At 58.7% G+C, this 14,977-nt stretch overlaps 1 protein-coding gene across 1 annotated transcript; it reads right to left on the bottom strand.

Annotated features, from left to right (window-relative positions):
* Positions 1-7: 7 nt before the first annotated feature.
* GDF7 (growth differentiation factor 7) lies at positions 8-4,055 on the bottom strand. Its single transcript, XM_025454556.3, has 2 exons — positions 3,635-4,055; positions 8-957 (listed from the first exon to the last, which is right to left on the bottom strand). Exons 1-2 carry the CDS (start codon positions 4,053-4,055, stop codon positions 8-10), a joined length of 1,371 nt encoding a protein of 456 aa, XP_025310341.3.
* Between the last annotated feature and the right edge of the window lie 10,922 nt (positions 4,056-14,977).

The following is a 14,977-nucleotide window of genomic DNA, read 5'->3' as shown; positions in this document are numbered from 1 at the left end:
CCGCAGGCTACCTGCAGCCGCACGCCTCCACCACCATGTCCTCGTACTGCTTGTAGACCACGTTGTTGGCCGCGTCGATGTAGAGGATGCTGATGGGGCTGAGGCGCGCGGGCACGCAGCAGGAGGCCGGCGCCGCGTCGGGCGCCATGGAGTTGAGCAGCGTCTGGATGATGGCGTGGTTCGTGGGCTCCAGGTGCGAGCGCAGCGGGAAGTCGCAGACGCCCTCGCAGTGGTACGCCTCGTAGTCCAGCGGCGCGATGATCCAGTCGTCCCAGCCCAGCTCCTTGAAGTCCACGTGCAGAGGCCTGCGGCTGCAGCGGCTCCGGCCCCTGCGCCCGTGGCCCCGGCCCGCGCCCCCGCCGCCGCCCTGCGCCGGCCGCGCCCCGGCCAGCGCCGTCCGCCGCCGCCTGCGCCCCCCGGTGACCGCCGCGGGCGACCGGGGGCCGGGTCCCGGGTCGGGCGGCGGCTCCGCGGCCAGCGCGGCCCCGAGCGCGCGGGCCTCCCGGAACAGGCTCCCCTTCCTGTGCGCGCGGGAGGAGACGACGAGCAGAGCGCGCTCCTCGGCCGCCGCGCCGCGCGCGCCCCGCGAGCCGAAGCCCAGCCCCCGCAGCGCCAGCGGCTCCCGCGACGGCCCGGCCACCGAGCGCAGCCGCAGGCAGAAGGCGCGGGCGGCGCGCGGCTCCCGGCGGTGGCGGCGCACGGCGTCGGCCACGTCGAACACCTCCCAGCGCGCGCGGGCCAGGGGCGGGGCGGCCCGCGAGTGCAGCAGGCGCGGCGCCCGGGCGGCGCGGGGGCAGGTGGACAGCAGCAGCAGCGGCGGGGCGGCGGCGCGGCCGGCACCCGGCCCGGGCGACTCGTGGCGCAGCACGCGCAGCTCGGCTGCCACCACCTCGTCGGCGTCGGGGAGGCTGGACACGTCGAACAGGAAGCTCTGGCCGGTCTCGGCGGGCGGGTCGTCTGCAGGAGTCGGGCAGAGACAGAGAAAGGGCGCGGTGAGGGCCGAGAGCCACCCCGCACCCCGGCCGCGGGGCCTCCCAGCTGCAGCGAGCCCCGCCCGTTAGGCGGTTCCACGGCCGCCCCGACCCCCGCCCGACCCCCGCCCGGGGCTTCCGTCCCGTCCCGTGCCGCCCGCCACCGCGCTGCCCCCGCGACGACCCGCGGCACCCACTTACCGCCGCCCGGGGCCACGACGGCCGCCGCTGCCTGACGCAGAGCCTCGGGCTCGCGGGGCCCGGACCCCAAGGCAGACTTGCGGGCGGACAGAAGGCCCGGGGGGCCCCTCAGAAGCCCTGCGCCCCGTCCAGGGTCCGGAGGCCCGCGGAGGCCCCGCGCTGTGCCGGGACTGCTCACTGCCGCCCAGCGCAGGCCCCGGGACGGCCGCGGAGGCCCGGCTGGGCGAAACGGACCATTCACGTCCCCTGAAAACTCTGCAGCTTGGGCTGCCTCTGCCCCGGCTCCGCCTGGACCCTCCTGCCCGCCACGACCTGCCTGCCCTGCAGCTGGGGCCCTGCGTGCCAGTCGTCCAGGGGGGACGCGTCAGCCGCGCCGCCGACCCTCGGGGGCATCCAGCCTCCCGGCTACGCTGCAGGCGAGCTAAGGCCCAGGCGGGAGGCGCCCGGCTCGGCCCAAGGGCTCCTAGCGGCGAGCGCTGCTGGCCGCGGTGGGAAGCCCCTAGCTCAGCTTCTCCCGACTTTCTGCGACCTCCGATGGAGGTGGGAAGGCGGCAGAGGAGCGCAAGGAACCTTCTCCGGAGGGTTTGGGGCAGCCCGGGCTGCCTTCCTTGCTGCAGTGAGGGCAGCGTCTCAAGGAGGGCTCGCCTCCAGGACCCGCCGATCCCTTCGCAGATACACTCTTTCCCTCCGTCATGACTTACCTCTCAGAGTTAGGGGGTTTTATTTCTGGTCGTGGGCACTTTTTTTTTTTCTTTTTGGGCTTAGGGAGGGAAAAAACGGTTGAAATTCCACCGAGAGCAGCAGATAAGGAGCTCCCTTTGAAGAGGGTCATATGGTTTCGCTTTGCCCCAAAGTCGGAGAGACTGTGCACGCTGCCCCCGCCACTGAAGATCTGCTCGCCCACCACTGCCGCCAGGCCCTCACGTCCTGAGGTCCAAAGTCTGGGCTCTGCCAGTGGCTTCTGGGGACCTCAAGTAACCCTGCTCCAAGTTGAAGCTCAGAGTGGAGAGGGAGGGAGGCTCCGAGTGCCGGGCAAGTGCTTCCTCCCCCCTGCCACTGCTTTCCCTCTGGGCTCCCCCGAGCATTTTTTTCTGAGCTGCCTCTGCAGCATCTGCCCGGGCCAGAGTGCTGCCACTGCATCCTCTCCTTACAGAGGGAAGAAGAGAAGTGCCCTCAGAGCCTTGCCAGCCAAGCAGAGCTCCACAAGAAAAGATTTAGTTCAGGCTGAGGCTAATGGTAGGCCTAAGTCTACTTAAGAAAGCAGCTGGCATCCTGCACACCCACCTCCCCTCTATCCTGGGGGCACACGCAGCAGCCTCAAGGCTGGAACCTTCGCAGGGGCCCTGGACACTAGCACCCAGGCTTTGTAGGAGTACTCAGCATCCAATCCAGGGAGCATACCAGGCCTTCAGAGAATGCTTGATGGTTCCCACTGAACTATAGGGCCATCTGGGCCCAGGAGGTCCCGGCACCCAAAATAAAGCAGTCTGTGTGTAGGCATGGTGCGTGTGTAGGAGGAGGTGGGTGATTTCGTCATTGCACCACTGCTACCTGCTTTCCCGGGCCAGAGTCTGGGGTGTACAGCAAGAGACTCTCCCAGGCTCAGCCAGCCTGCCGCTTCCTTTCCAGCCCTATTCCCCTTTCTTTCCCTCCTGCCTTCCATGCTGGGTCTCTGGCTGGATAGAATTAAGGCCAACATTACTTGCATTTCCGCCTGAAATTAGTTGAATTTTCCCTATCTGTCTGCTTTAATGACTTCAATAGGGATTAATAAAATCCAGATGACACACGGCAACCGCCACAGTCATACCCACGTCCTACCCTACCTTTGAAGGACCCGGGACAGAGTAAGGTGGGGTGCTTGTCCCAACCGGGCCTGCATTCCGGCAGGGTCTCACCGACCATCCTCCCCACCTCCCACGACTGGAGTCCTCCACCTCTGGCTGTCCCAGGGGCCCAGCACAGGGCAGGGGCACCCACAGCCATACACCTCCACCCTGACACAGCCTGCCGAGAGGGGACCTGCGAGTACCTGGTGATGCCACCAGCCTCTCCAGGGGCCGTTTATTGCAGCCTGCCTCTTTCTCTCATTCCCCTGAGTTTCCCCCAGTTTGTGCGCGCCCCCCCCCAGCCCCCCAGGAGCTAGAAGCTGCAGAGTTTGCTGCAGCGCAACAGCCGCTGCCACCACCACCGTCACGGCGCAGTCCCTCTCGGCCCGGGCCCCTTCGTGCTTCGGATCCTGCCTCCTCGAGGGGACCCGGCCGGCCGGCAGGGCCAGGACGATCCGGCGGAGGGCCCCGGCTCAGCCCTTTGGGGTGCGTGGGCCTCGGCGGAGTTTCTCCCCCCGAGGCTGGGACGTGGGGGGCCGCGCCCCGAAGGGTCTGGAGCGGGGGGCTCGGCTCCGGCGGTGGCCGCAGCCCAGGAGCGGACGGGACGGACGGGCGCAGAGGAGGCGCGAGTACCTTGGTTCGCCTGGTCTGCGAAGCCGGTGATCGTGTCCGCGCGGCCGCGGCGGCCGGAGCCCGAGGTGGAGGCGGCGGCCCCGCCGGCCGGAGCCCTCCCGGCCAGGTTCCGGTAAAGCGACATCATGAACTGGTGCGGCACCACCGAGCCGTTCCCGAAGCCGGAGCCGGAGCCGGAGCCGGAGCCGGCGGCCCTCCGCGCAGCGCGGGCTCCGGGAGCCGCGGCGGCCGGGGCAGCGGAGACGCCCGCAGCCGGGGCGAGGGCCCGCCCGCCGCCGCCGCCGCCGCCGCCCCCCGGCCCCCCGGCCCGCCCTGCCCCCGCCGCTCGCAGCACGGCGGCCGCTTCGAGCCCGAGCCCGTCGCGGGGCCGGCAGGCGCTCAGCAGCCAGAGGCACAGCGCGGCGGCCGCGCTCAGGTCCATGGGCTCCGTGGGCCGGCGGGCGGGCGGGCGGGCGGCGCGGGCTCCGTGGCTCCGGGAAGTCCCCCGGCGCCTTTTGAACATAGTGTTTAATAACGGGGGAAGCGTGCGCAGCCAGTCGCGGCCCCCTCCCGCCCCCTCCCCCACCCCCACCCCCGCCCAGCGCCCCGAGCAGCGCCCCCTGCTGAACGCTGGAGCCGCAGCACCGCGCCCCGCGCCCCCCGCCCCCCGCCCCCCGCTCGGGCCTGACGCGGAGTCGGGCCCGGAGCCTCCTCCCCGCGCCCGGGCGCGGGGCCCGCACTCTCGCCCGCCCGCGGACCCGCCGGGGCTCCCGCCGCGAAGCGGGCCCCGCCTCCCTTCCCCACGGCGGGGCGCCCCCGCCGCCCCCGCCGCCCCCGCCGCGCCCCAGCCCCACGCGCCCTCCAGAGCGGCCGCTCCGAGGCGCCGCGCGTACCGCCCCGCTCGGTCCCCGCTCCCCTGCCGAGGAGCAGCAGCCGCGCCCGGTTCCGCGAGCGCCCGGGGCTCCGGAGGCGGGGGCCGGGACCTCGGGGCCCGGGGCGCACGGCGAGGCCGAGGGCGCGCGGAGGCCACACGGCGCGCGGGGCTCCCACAAAGGCGCGCCTGCCCTCGCCGGCTCGACGGTTGCGCAGCCCGCCCCAGCCTCCAAGCACCGGAGCGCGCGGCCGGAGCAGGGCGCGGACCCGTGGGGAAGAGCGAGGGCTCGTGGCTGGAAGGGCCGGCCGGAAAGACAGACGGACGTCGGCCGACAGTCGGAAAGCAAAGGTCCGGGCGGAGAAGGGGAGCTAAAGCTGGAGCCAAGACCTCAAAGGAGCGCAGGAATTACGGAGGCAGCCCGGGGTGATGGGAGGACGTGCTCGGCAGCGAGTTCATCCGTGCGTCGCAAGTGACGACCCTCGCAGCCTTCCAGGGGGCCGGCCAGCGGCTGCGGACTACCTGGTATGTTGGGGCGCGGCCAGAAGCCGGGCGGGCGGGCGGCGGAGAGCCCGCGGGTGGCGCCGCCCTAGTCCCGGGCCGGGGTTGCGGGTGGCGGGTGGCGGGTGGCGGGTGGCGGCGCGCCCAGCGCACTCGCTGCGGGAGGGAGGGCGGCGGCGGCAGGGACCGGTCGGTTCAGCTCCACCGCAGCCCCCACCGACGCCGCGCGTCCCGCCGAAGGACGAGGTCCCGGGAGGCAGACGGAGCGCCTGAGCCCAGCGGACCCTCGAAGCAGCGCAGATGCGTTATCCCTTAAAATTCGATTTGCTACCGAACTTGACATCTAGACGGGGTCTGTGCGTCACGGGCACTCTGAGTGAGTGACCAGCGCCAACACGACGCCACGGCACCCAAGGCCGAGCGAGCCCCGAGTCTCTCTGGGTTGTGCCACATGGGCCCTCGGAAGAGGCCCCCGCCCAGGATGCTCCCAGGCCGACTCCGGCCGGGCTCGGAGTTCCCCTGCCCCAGCTGCTTGGTCCCAAGCGTGCTCCTCACTCGTCACCGTGCCGGCCACCGCGGAGACGCGAGGGCTGCTCATCTTGGCACTTTGGTCCCCTCATCACGGCCGGGGACACGTGGGGGCAGGAGGAGAGGTCTGGGGGGCCACCCGCCCCCCACCCTGCCCGGACCCCAGGCCCATCTGGTGGGCCAGAGAAAGACCGGAGATTAGCGTGGGACGGTGTGGTTGAGAAGGGCAGCGGGAGCTGGGTGACAGGGGCTGCATTAACGCGCCCAGCTGTGGGGACTGAGGACGGGGTGCCAGGCACAGGCCCCTGGCCACAGCTCTCCCTCTCTGGGTGGTGCTGGTCCAAAGCACCCCGCGGAAACCTGAGCAAGCTGACAGAGCCTCACCCTAGAGACGCTGCTCAGGCTCCCTCCGGCTCAGCCAGAGGGCGCTAGGCCTAGGCCAGTGCTGCCACCCTGCTGTCTTTCTCACCGCCTTCCCCCCTGCAGCCACAGGTGAACCGTTGCTGGATGTTTGTACAAATCAACTGATTCTGATTTGTACAAACACCCTGGAACCTCGGGCTGAGGTCAGCAGAGCAAGTTCTAGTCCTGGTTTTGACCTCTTAACAGCAAGGAGAGAATGGAAAGGTGCTGGCACAGGTGTGGCCTCACCTGTGCCAAGTAAACGTGTGGATTATAGGATCCCCCTGCCGAGCAGCTGCCTTGGGGCTTAGGAGTTAGTATTGGGTTGGAACCCCTGCATTCTTGCTGCCCCAATGGGAATGGGCCACGGAGCTTCTTTGAGACCAGATTTCCTCATCTGTAGAATGAGAGGATTCTCGGCTCAGGGAGTTTGGGTGCGGCCAGGGTAACAGTCTGGCACAGTTGAGGCTCAGTAGCCTTGCTCCTCACCCCACCTGCCCTGTGCCCTCCTGGACATGGGTGATGATGCCCAGAGAGAAGCGATTCATAGGCACCAAAAGGCTCTGGAAAAGACTGCCCGCCAGCTGTTTGCGCTCTAGCCAGGACTTAACCACTCTCACCTGCGTTTCTTGTCTGTACTGTGAGGTAATCGTTCGTTCCTCATTTATCCACCCCCCCCCCCCATTCATTCCTTCTTTCCAGTAAGTACTTACTGCCAGTAGCCTTCTCTGGGTTGCTGAGTCAGCAACGCACAGAGCTGTGGGGGCTTTTGGATCAGCAGAGGACACAGCAGAGCTGAGCCCCAGAGAGGAGGGAGGCCCAGGGACACTTGGCCCTGTCTGGCTCCCTCTCTTTCCCCTGAAACCCTGACAGTAACCCTTCCTTCTCTGAATGCTGGGCATCATGCTGGCTGCTTACCATACCTCATGTCACTTCCTTCCCACCACTGCTATCTCCTGTGAGGTAGGTATTATTATTCCCATTTTATAGACAAAGAAAGTAGAGTTGCAAAGAGTAGAGTTACAAAGAAATTCAGCACCTTTTGCTGGGTCACCTGGTAAGTGCCAGAGCCTGGGGTCACCAGCTATGTTTGCCCAAGCCTTGGGTGCCCACAGGGAGGTAGGCATGTGAGGCACTTGGTGTGCAGTTCCCTCCCTGACCCTGCCGAATAGGCAGATGCTCCTGCCTTCCCTCTCTATCTCTCTGGAAAATTCTTAGCAGAGAGTAAACTCTCTGGTCAGGTCCAGGTGAAGAGCATGAAAGTATCACCCTGGGGACTCCTTCCAGCTGCTGCTGCTAGCGAGGAGCTAGAAACGTCTGCCTTGGGACACATTCTATCATCCCCCCAGCAGGGTCTGCCTCTGGCTCCACAGAGCTCAGAACAGGATGGGCTAGCAGGAGCATGTGGTCCAACTGCTAATTTTACATGATATGGATCTGATGGCCTAGCGAGTCAGGCCCACAACCAGGGCTTGACTTAACCTTTGTTTATGGGGGCTCTGGGGCCTATGAATAAGCATCTGTCCACCCTGAAGATGGTGCCATCCCAGGGGGGAGAGAAGTGAAACCAGGAGTTCTGAGTCCCAGGAGTCACAGAGTCCCTGACTCCTTGAAGCTGAGGCCTCTGGTGAGCAAGTGGCCCTTGGTTGGCTCCCAATGCCAGGCTGGCCCAGGCTTACTTGAGTCTTTCTCTTGGGGGAGGGGTGGGGGGTGGGAGGTAGCCTTCCGTAGGCCTGGCAGGAGGGAGCTAGCACTCCCGCCTGCAGACCTGGAAGCTGTGTTCTTCATGATGCTTCTTTTGAAGGGAGTTCCCTCTCTCCTCTGCATTGCCCCAGAGGTCACTGAGAAGCTGTTGATGCAGCCCTGAGGCCAGTGCAGGAAGTTCAGAGAGGGATGCAGAAAACAGGGGACTTTGAACTTCTGTTCCTCATCAATCTGCTGACCACTCCCCAACCCCCAGAATTCCAAACAACCACTGTTACCCCCTCAGAGAGAAGAGGCCAGACTGGCTCCAAGGTGGGGAGGGGGGATGAAAGCAGCCTGGTGGAGGGGTGGTTGTTCATTGACTGGGGTGGGGAGGAACGGCCCCACATTCTCACTTCCAGACCCTTTCCTTGGAGAGTACTCTGCTGCTCATCCTTCCCTGCAGAAGCTGTTTGCTTTCTCAGGGCACCAGGGCTCTGGTTCAGGTCATGGAATCCCAGAATCTAAAGGAACATTTTGAGTTATTTGGGCCAATTTTCCGCACCATACCTGAATCACGACAAATTGCCACCCAAGCTGTACTTGTATACCTGTAGAGATGGGAAGCCCCATCCCACGCAGCCCTCTGAGAGTTCTGAGTGTGAGCAAGTTCATTACACTGCAGCTGTGAGAGCCACAACACCTCTCAAAGGCACCTTTACTGACCAGAACCTACGTGGCATCTGGAACACGAGCCCGCCTGGCATGCTGGGCTGATGCCACTTAGGAAGTTCCATCTGACCCTTAAACAGGGCAGGGGGAGGTATTAGGTGCCACCACCATCACCCCCTGGCCCCATACAGTCAAAAATCTGAAAATCGCTTTTGACTCCCTCAAAACTTAACTACTGATGGCCTACTCTGGACCAGGCCCCTCGCTGGCAACATAAACAGTAGAATTTTATATCACACACACTTTATATATTACAGGTATTCTGTGCTGTATTCTAACAATAAGCTAGAAAAAGCACAAATGTTATTAGAAAATCATAAGGAAAAGAAAACACATTTATGGTTCTGTCCTGAATTTATCAAAATAAATCCACGTAGAAGTGGAGCCATGCAGTTTAAACTCTGTAGTTCAAGGGTCAGCTGTTGTCCTGGATTCTGCTCCCTAGAGTCACCTTGTAGTGACCTTCAAGCACCAGAAATTGCCCCGGCCCCAGCTGCAGCCCGCTCAGCCTTGAACAAGTGTCACCCTCCACACCAGACACAGGGCCTCCAAGTCTGATGCCAGGAGCATGGGAAGCTCCGCGGCTTCCATTGTCCACAAAGAAGCCAAGACTCGGGGAAGGGAAACGATCTGCGCTCTGTTACTTGGCAGCGAGCCACCTGGGATGGCCAGTCCCTTCTGCGATCCTGCACTTTTGCTCAACTAGTCTCATCCCAGCTGTGCCTGGGCACCCTGTAGGTGAGGCCAATGAGGGCTCAGCCTCCACCCTGCCCATGGCAGCCAAGTGGGATTCTAGAAGGGTTCTGGGTCCCTGCAGTCAAGCAGTGTTTTGGAAGCTAGAACGATGCCCCCTGGCTGTGACTGGTTGGTGCTCCTGAGGATCTACAGACCAGAATCCAAACCCAACCCCTAACCTTGGGCTGCATGTCCCTCAGCCCCTCCTGGCAAACGCACAGTGAGGTGGACAATCAAATGGCCACCGTGGGCCCGTGTGAGAGGTGGACAGCACGTGAGGGTGGGGCCCACTGCCAGGGACCCAGCCAGGAGCCTTCCTGGTCTGCACCCACCGTGGCCTCTGGCCCTTGCTACTTGGAGCTGGAGAGAGGGTTCGTGGTGAGGAGGCAGGGCCCTGGGTGAGCCTGGCTCTGCCCCTGAAGACAGTCTCTCTGGTTACTACGGTGCAGAGAGGGAGCCACCACCCCTGCATCGGGTGCTGCTGGTCTCCGCTGCAGGCCTCCCCCAGACAGACCTGGGCTGGGGCTGCCTAGGCTGCAGGTGCGGGAAGATTCCAGCAGGGCTCTGGCTCAGCCCCGTCCCTGTCTGATGCCCTGCCCGGGGCTGGGCTTCCTCAGGCTCCCAGGAATTTCCCATGCTCAACCCAGGGCTGCCTCTCCCCAGGTTACCCGGCAACAGCTCTGGCATCCACACCGGTCGGCTGCAGCCCGGCCCGGGACCACCTGCTCGACCTGCCCCCTGGGCCCCCGGGCTGCTGAGTGGGGGAGGGGAGGGGACAGAGAAGAAAGGAGTGGGTGGCTTCTTTCCTGGGAAGTTCCACAGGGGACCTCTCAGAGCCCTTGCTGCCCTTTGGGACAAATGATGACGATGACGGGCTGGTGGACACTGCCATCTGCTGGTCGCTGGTGATAACAGCATCACAGTGTGGCAGAGCTCCCGCCCACTGGGAATCAGGGAGACCAGAGCGCCCTGCCAGTCTAGGGGAAGACTCAGGAGTCCCTGCTCTGGGGTCCTGGCAGTGGAGCCAGCTGACCTGGAGCTGTAAGGTATCCTGGGAGAGCACACGACAAGGACTGCAGGCCTCCACTAAGGTCAGGAAAGAGACTACAGTATGGGGTCGTGATACAGACCTGGCTTGCAAACCACCTTAGCAGTGCACTAGCTTGTGACCCTGGTAGACTTAATTAACCTGTAGTCCTCCATCTCCTCGCCTTTAAATGGAGGTAGGGATTCCTACTTGTCATGGTTCGCCAAAGTGTAAAGGGAATTAAGTAGGTAAAGTCCTTACCGCACTGCCTGACTCAACACATGACGGCTTTTATTGCTTTCTGGGCAAGTGTCAGTGTAACCAGTTGGAAGGCTAATTAACCTAACCCGCATCCAGTACCCTCTGTATTGCCACTGTCTTTGAGACATTTCCCTTCTGTCAGTCAGCTTGCCATCTTGTGAGTATCAGTGGTCTGAATGTTCTGGAGATTTTCTTGGAGACCTTCATGGACACATAAGATTAAAAACAAAATTCCTTTTGGACTAAAAAACAGGTGCTCTTAGAATATTTAATGATTTGGAATGCCCAGTCCTTTAATCTTGGTCAGATAGGAGCTCAGAGTTTCTGTTCTAGACACACAGTGAATAGGGGACCATACTGTCTTCGTCTGAGAAGGTGGGGGCTGACACGGGTCAGGAGCAGAGTTGGAGGGACCAGTTGTGTCTCTCAATCTGTGCTGTGAGACCTTGCAGTTGCCTCCGAGGATGAGGACATAGGCACCAAAAAAATCTGGTTCCCACAGCAGGATATGCAGTGGGAGCGCTCTGGGGCTGACCTGGGGGCCCACTGTCATCAATGGCCCACCCACTGGGTGGCCTCTCTCAGGTCTTCTGGCCCAAAGTAGCAAAGGTATCTGTGAGGTTTGTCTTCAAGAGACAGTCTCTGAGGCTGCCCTGAGGAGGAAGAGGCTGGCTACAAAACTGGGAACTTGGCCCTAGGCCATGACCACGCCCCAAGTGCTCCCTACTTGCCTAGGTAGCTGACCCACCTCTAAATAATACCTTAATTTAGGGGAACACCCCACCTGGGTTCTCTCCTCCCAGTCTTGCTTCCTGGGTTAGATAAAGAGTTGGAGGACTCTAATCAAATTCTTATCCTGATTCCTGAGGACACAAATCTGAGAGAGTTAGGAAAACTTTGGGTGACAAAATCAAAATCCTTTGGGATTTTGCCATCTGCAAATCATGACAAATTAAAAGAACAGTGAGATGCCAATTTTTCTTTACTTCTCAGGTTAGTAAAACCACAGAAGATAAAACCCACTATTTGGTGAGCAGTGGAAAGGTGGGCATTCTGTATACCCTTGTCAGGAAAGTAAGGTCATTCATAGATTTTCCAAGAGCAATGTGACAGCATCAACATGTTAAAAAAGGAAATGCTTTGACTCAGTACTCTCATTTGTAGGAATTTAAGGCATTATGGGTATATTTACACAAGCAGAGACAAATATACAAGCATTTTTAAAATAGAGGAAATCGTGAAAACTGGAAATCACCAAAATGGCTTTTAGTAGAGTCATAATAAAATAAATTATGATACACCCTCACATAGGTTGCTCTTCCCCTATTGTAAGACTCAGATTTCAGTGGGTAGCATCGAAAGATGCCTGCAATACATGATACTGCAAATGCCAGGTAGACAGAGTACAGGAAGAGGACGGAACATCCATCCATACCAAAGGCCAGGCTGCCTTGATGGATGTGTGACCAACTGTCACTGTGTCTGTCACTGTCCTTCCACCCATGCTCTGTACCCCCAGCCATCTCCTCTCCTCGGAGAATCTCTCTCACTTCTCTCCTCCATCTACAAACAGATGCACATTTTTTACATCATGAAACAATAAATCTGCCTCAGAGAACTTCATTATTAGATATCAGTATGGGGCGCCTGGGTGGCTTAGTTGGTTAAGCAGCTGCCTTCATCTCAAGTCAGGGTCATGATCCTGGGGTCCCGGGATTGAGTCCTGCATTGGCTCCCTGCTCAGCGGGAAGCCTACTTCTCCCTCTCTCTCTACCCACCCCTCGCTTGTGTGCTCTCTCTTCTCTCTCTGTCAAATAAATAAAATCTTAAAAAAAAAAGATATCAATATAAAGGAATTCCCATGTAGCCCTCGAAGCTGAATTGACAGATCAAGACAACAGAATAGGGAGTCCAGATAATAATGTTTGCTAACAATAGTGTTTGTGAGTATTCAGATAGTGGAAGAAAGGACAAATCGTTTAAAAAAAAAAACAAAAACCCTTACCAATGAATGGTACTGGATATTTTATTAAATATTAGAAAAAATGACATAAACCAAAATGAAGTCCCAGTGCATCAAAGAATTAATTGTGAAAAAATATATTTGGAAAAAAATTGTGACTGTTAAACAGTCTGGAGTAAGGAATACTTCTTTATTATATAATTTCATTGAGAAAAACACCAAGAGGAGTGTCCAGGGTTGGAACTACCTGGAAATCTTAAAACCTGTATGTAAAAAATTTGAAAAATAGAATTGAACGCGTCAGTGTTTCAGGAAGAACAGAGAGAGAGGATAAAGCCAATGGCAGTGTTAACTGTGCTGCTCTCACCGAAGCCCCACACCCGTCTCCCTCTCCCTCTCCCTCTCCCTCCTCCCTCTCCGGGCTGAAGGGCTTACCCCCTCCCTGCTGGGAGTGCTGAGTCTCTGCTCAGTCCTCCCTGGGACTTGTGATGAGGGCTGCCTCCAAGGGGTGGCCCACAGCGCATTGTGGGGTCTGGTCAGTGTAGGGGTTAAAGTCCTACCTCCTCCTCTCAATTCAGGAGGGTCATCCAAGCTCCCCCTGCCCCGGGTTAGGCCTCTGCTATGCCTGGGGCACTCAGCCCCTCTGCCCAGCCCTGCTGCCTGCCCTGGTGATCTGCCGGTTCCATCCTGAAACCCCAGCGTGAGTCTAGATGAATGTGTGCACGTGACCTATGAACCTTCTGCTTTTCTGTGAGTTTGAAACTTTTTCAACATAAACACTTAGGTGAAAAAGTAAGTTAAAGACAAGCAGGGGATAGTGCATATCAGAAAAGGTTAATATCTTTGATTTATAAAGCATTTTCACAAATCAATTAAGAAAAAGATAAACAGGGGCATCTGGGTGGCTCAGTGGTTGAGCATCTGCCTTTGGCTTGGGTCATGATCCTGGGGTCCTGGGATTGAGTCCCTGAAGGGAGCCTGCTTCTCCCTCTGCCTATGTCTCTGTCTCTCACAAATAAATAAATAAAATCTTAAAAAAAAAAAAAAAGACAAACAGCCCAATTTTTAACAGGCACAAAGGAAATAAACAGGAGTGCTACATAAAAACATGCTGAGACCAACAAACTGATGGAAACGTTCAACCTCACTAGGAGTCAAATAAAACACTTCTAAATCAAGACATCTCATTTTCACTTAAAAAATTTGAGAGAATTTAAGAAAATGAATTCCGGGCTGTAGAGGGTCTGGGGAGTTGCTCTGCACCCAGCCTCCCCGGGAATGTCCGATGGTGGTTAGCAAAGCCATTGAAAGTTTTGTGTCCCTGTGCCTGCGCCCAAGTTCTCCAGACTTTATCATCTAAACAGAAAGGCTGGATCTGCTGTGCCTCAGGCAGTGGGGAGTCTTGGAAGAGCATCACAGAGCAGAACAGGATCAAGGCAGCCACTGAGCACCACCATCCCAGCAGGGTCCTCCACCCGGCTGGGGCACCCACCCTCCTCTCCCAGAGCTCAGAAGTTGCCCACAGACACCTCCTCCCAAATGTCTATTACTTTTTAATGCAAAAAGATTAAGCTCTTGCTCTGAGTGCCCTTCTCCCAATCTCCCGAGACCGCCCTTTACTCAACAAAGCACACGGAGACTCACCAACGTGTTTTCTGACATTAGCCCTTTCCCCCCACACGGCCTTTTCCTGGTGTATCTGGTTCAAACAGCCAGCTAGCATTTGCAAGATCACCCATCCATCTCCCGCCACACACACCGCCTTTCCATCATATATCTATAGCTTAAGGACTGGACAAGTTATGGTATATTGGCACACGGAATCCTAGGTAAGGATTTAAAATGGTTTGGGCAGTAATTTAGCATGGAAAACTGTTAACAGGGTGGTAAATAAAAAAGCAAGTCACAACATACTACATCCAGTAAGATTTTGCATTGTTGGAAAGATATGTATGGGTATAGAACACAACGTCAAGAGGGCAGGAACTATTAAAATAGTTAATAGTTGTTACGTCTGCTATAGAATGAGTGGTGAATTTTATGTTGTTTTGTTTTTGGACTATCCATATTTTATGTATTTTTTCAGTGAGGATGAGTTAGATCTGTATAACAGTTCTAGAAGATCCCCTGCTTGCCTCCTCTGCTTCAGAATCAAGCTTCTGGAGAAGGGTGCCAAGCTCACCATCCCTGTCCCCATCAGTTCCATCCTGAGGCTAACCCTGACTCTGGCCTCGGCTTCCTAGAGGGTACTGCTCATTACACTCCCAGTTCCCCATCCTGAAATATTATTTTCCTTTGTTCATTCTGAGTCCACTCTTCTTCAGGGTAAATATAAACTCTTGGGCGTGGCACACAAGCCCACCCCCCAAGTGCAGATCCCATGTGGTACCTGCAGCCTCCTGTCCAGGCCACCCCTCCCTCTGCAAGCTCTTCTCCCTAGCCCCGAGTACACTGGGCTGTCTGGAGGCACCCTGGCTTTGCACTGCTGCCTAGGATACACTCTATGTCTTCTCCTCCCCCCTCCTCCTCAAGCATCCCTAGCCCGTATTGAACAGTTTTTTTTTTTAATTTCAGACCTTATGTAAGTACTTTACAACTGTACCAACATGGAATCCACTGTAGAAAGCCCCACTTAGAGTGGTCTAAGCACCTGTGCAAGGA

Source organism: Canis lupus, chromosome 17 (genome assembly GCF_003254725.2).
Source record: "Canis lupus dingo isolate Sandy chromosome 17, ASM325472v2, whole genome shotgun sequence".
Lineage (NCBI taxonomy): Eukaryota > Metazoa > Chordata > Mammalia > Carnivora > Canidae > Canis > Canis lupus.
The sequence above is the reverse complement of the archived record's forward strand: the minus strand, read 5'-3'. Positions and strand labels throughout refer to the sequence as shown.

Bases quoted from the DNA above. Each gene is read 5' to 3' on its own strand.
- GDF7 (XM_025454556.3), bottom strand. From the start codon at position 4,055: ATGGACCTGAGCGCGGCCGCCGCGCTGTGCCTCTGGCTGCTGAGCGCC. The intron at 958-3,634 runs GTACTCGCGCCT...CGACTCCTGCAG, and splicing joins CGCAGACCAGGCGAACCAAG to ACGACCCGCCCGCCGAGACC.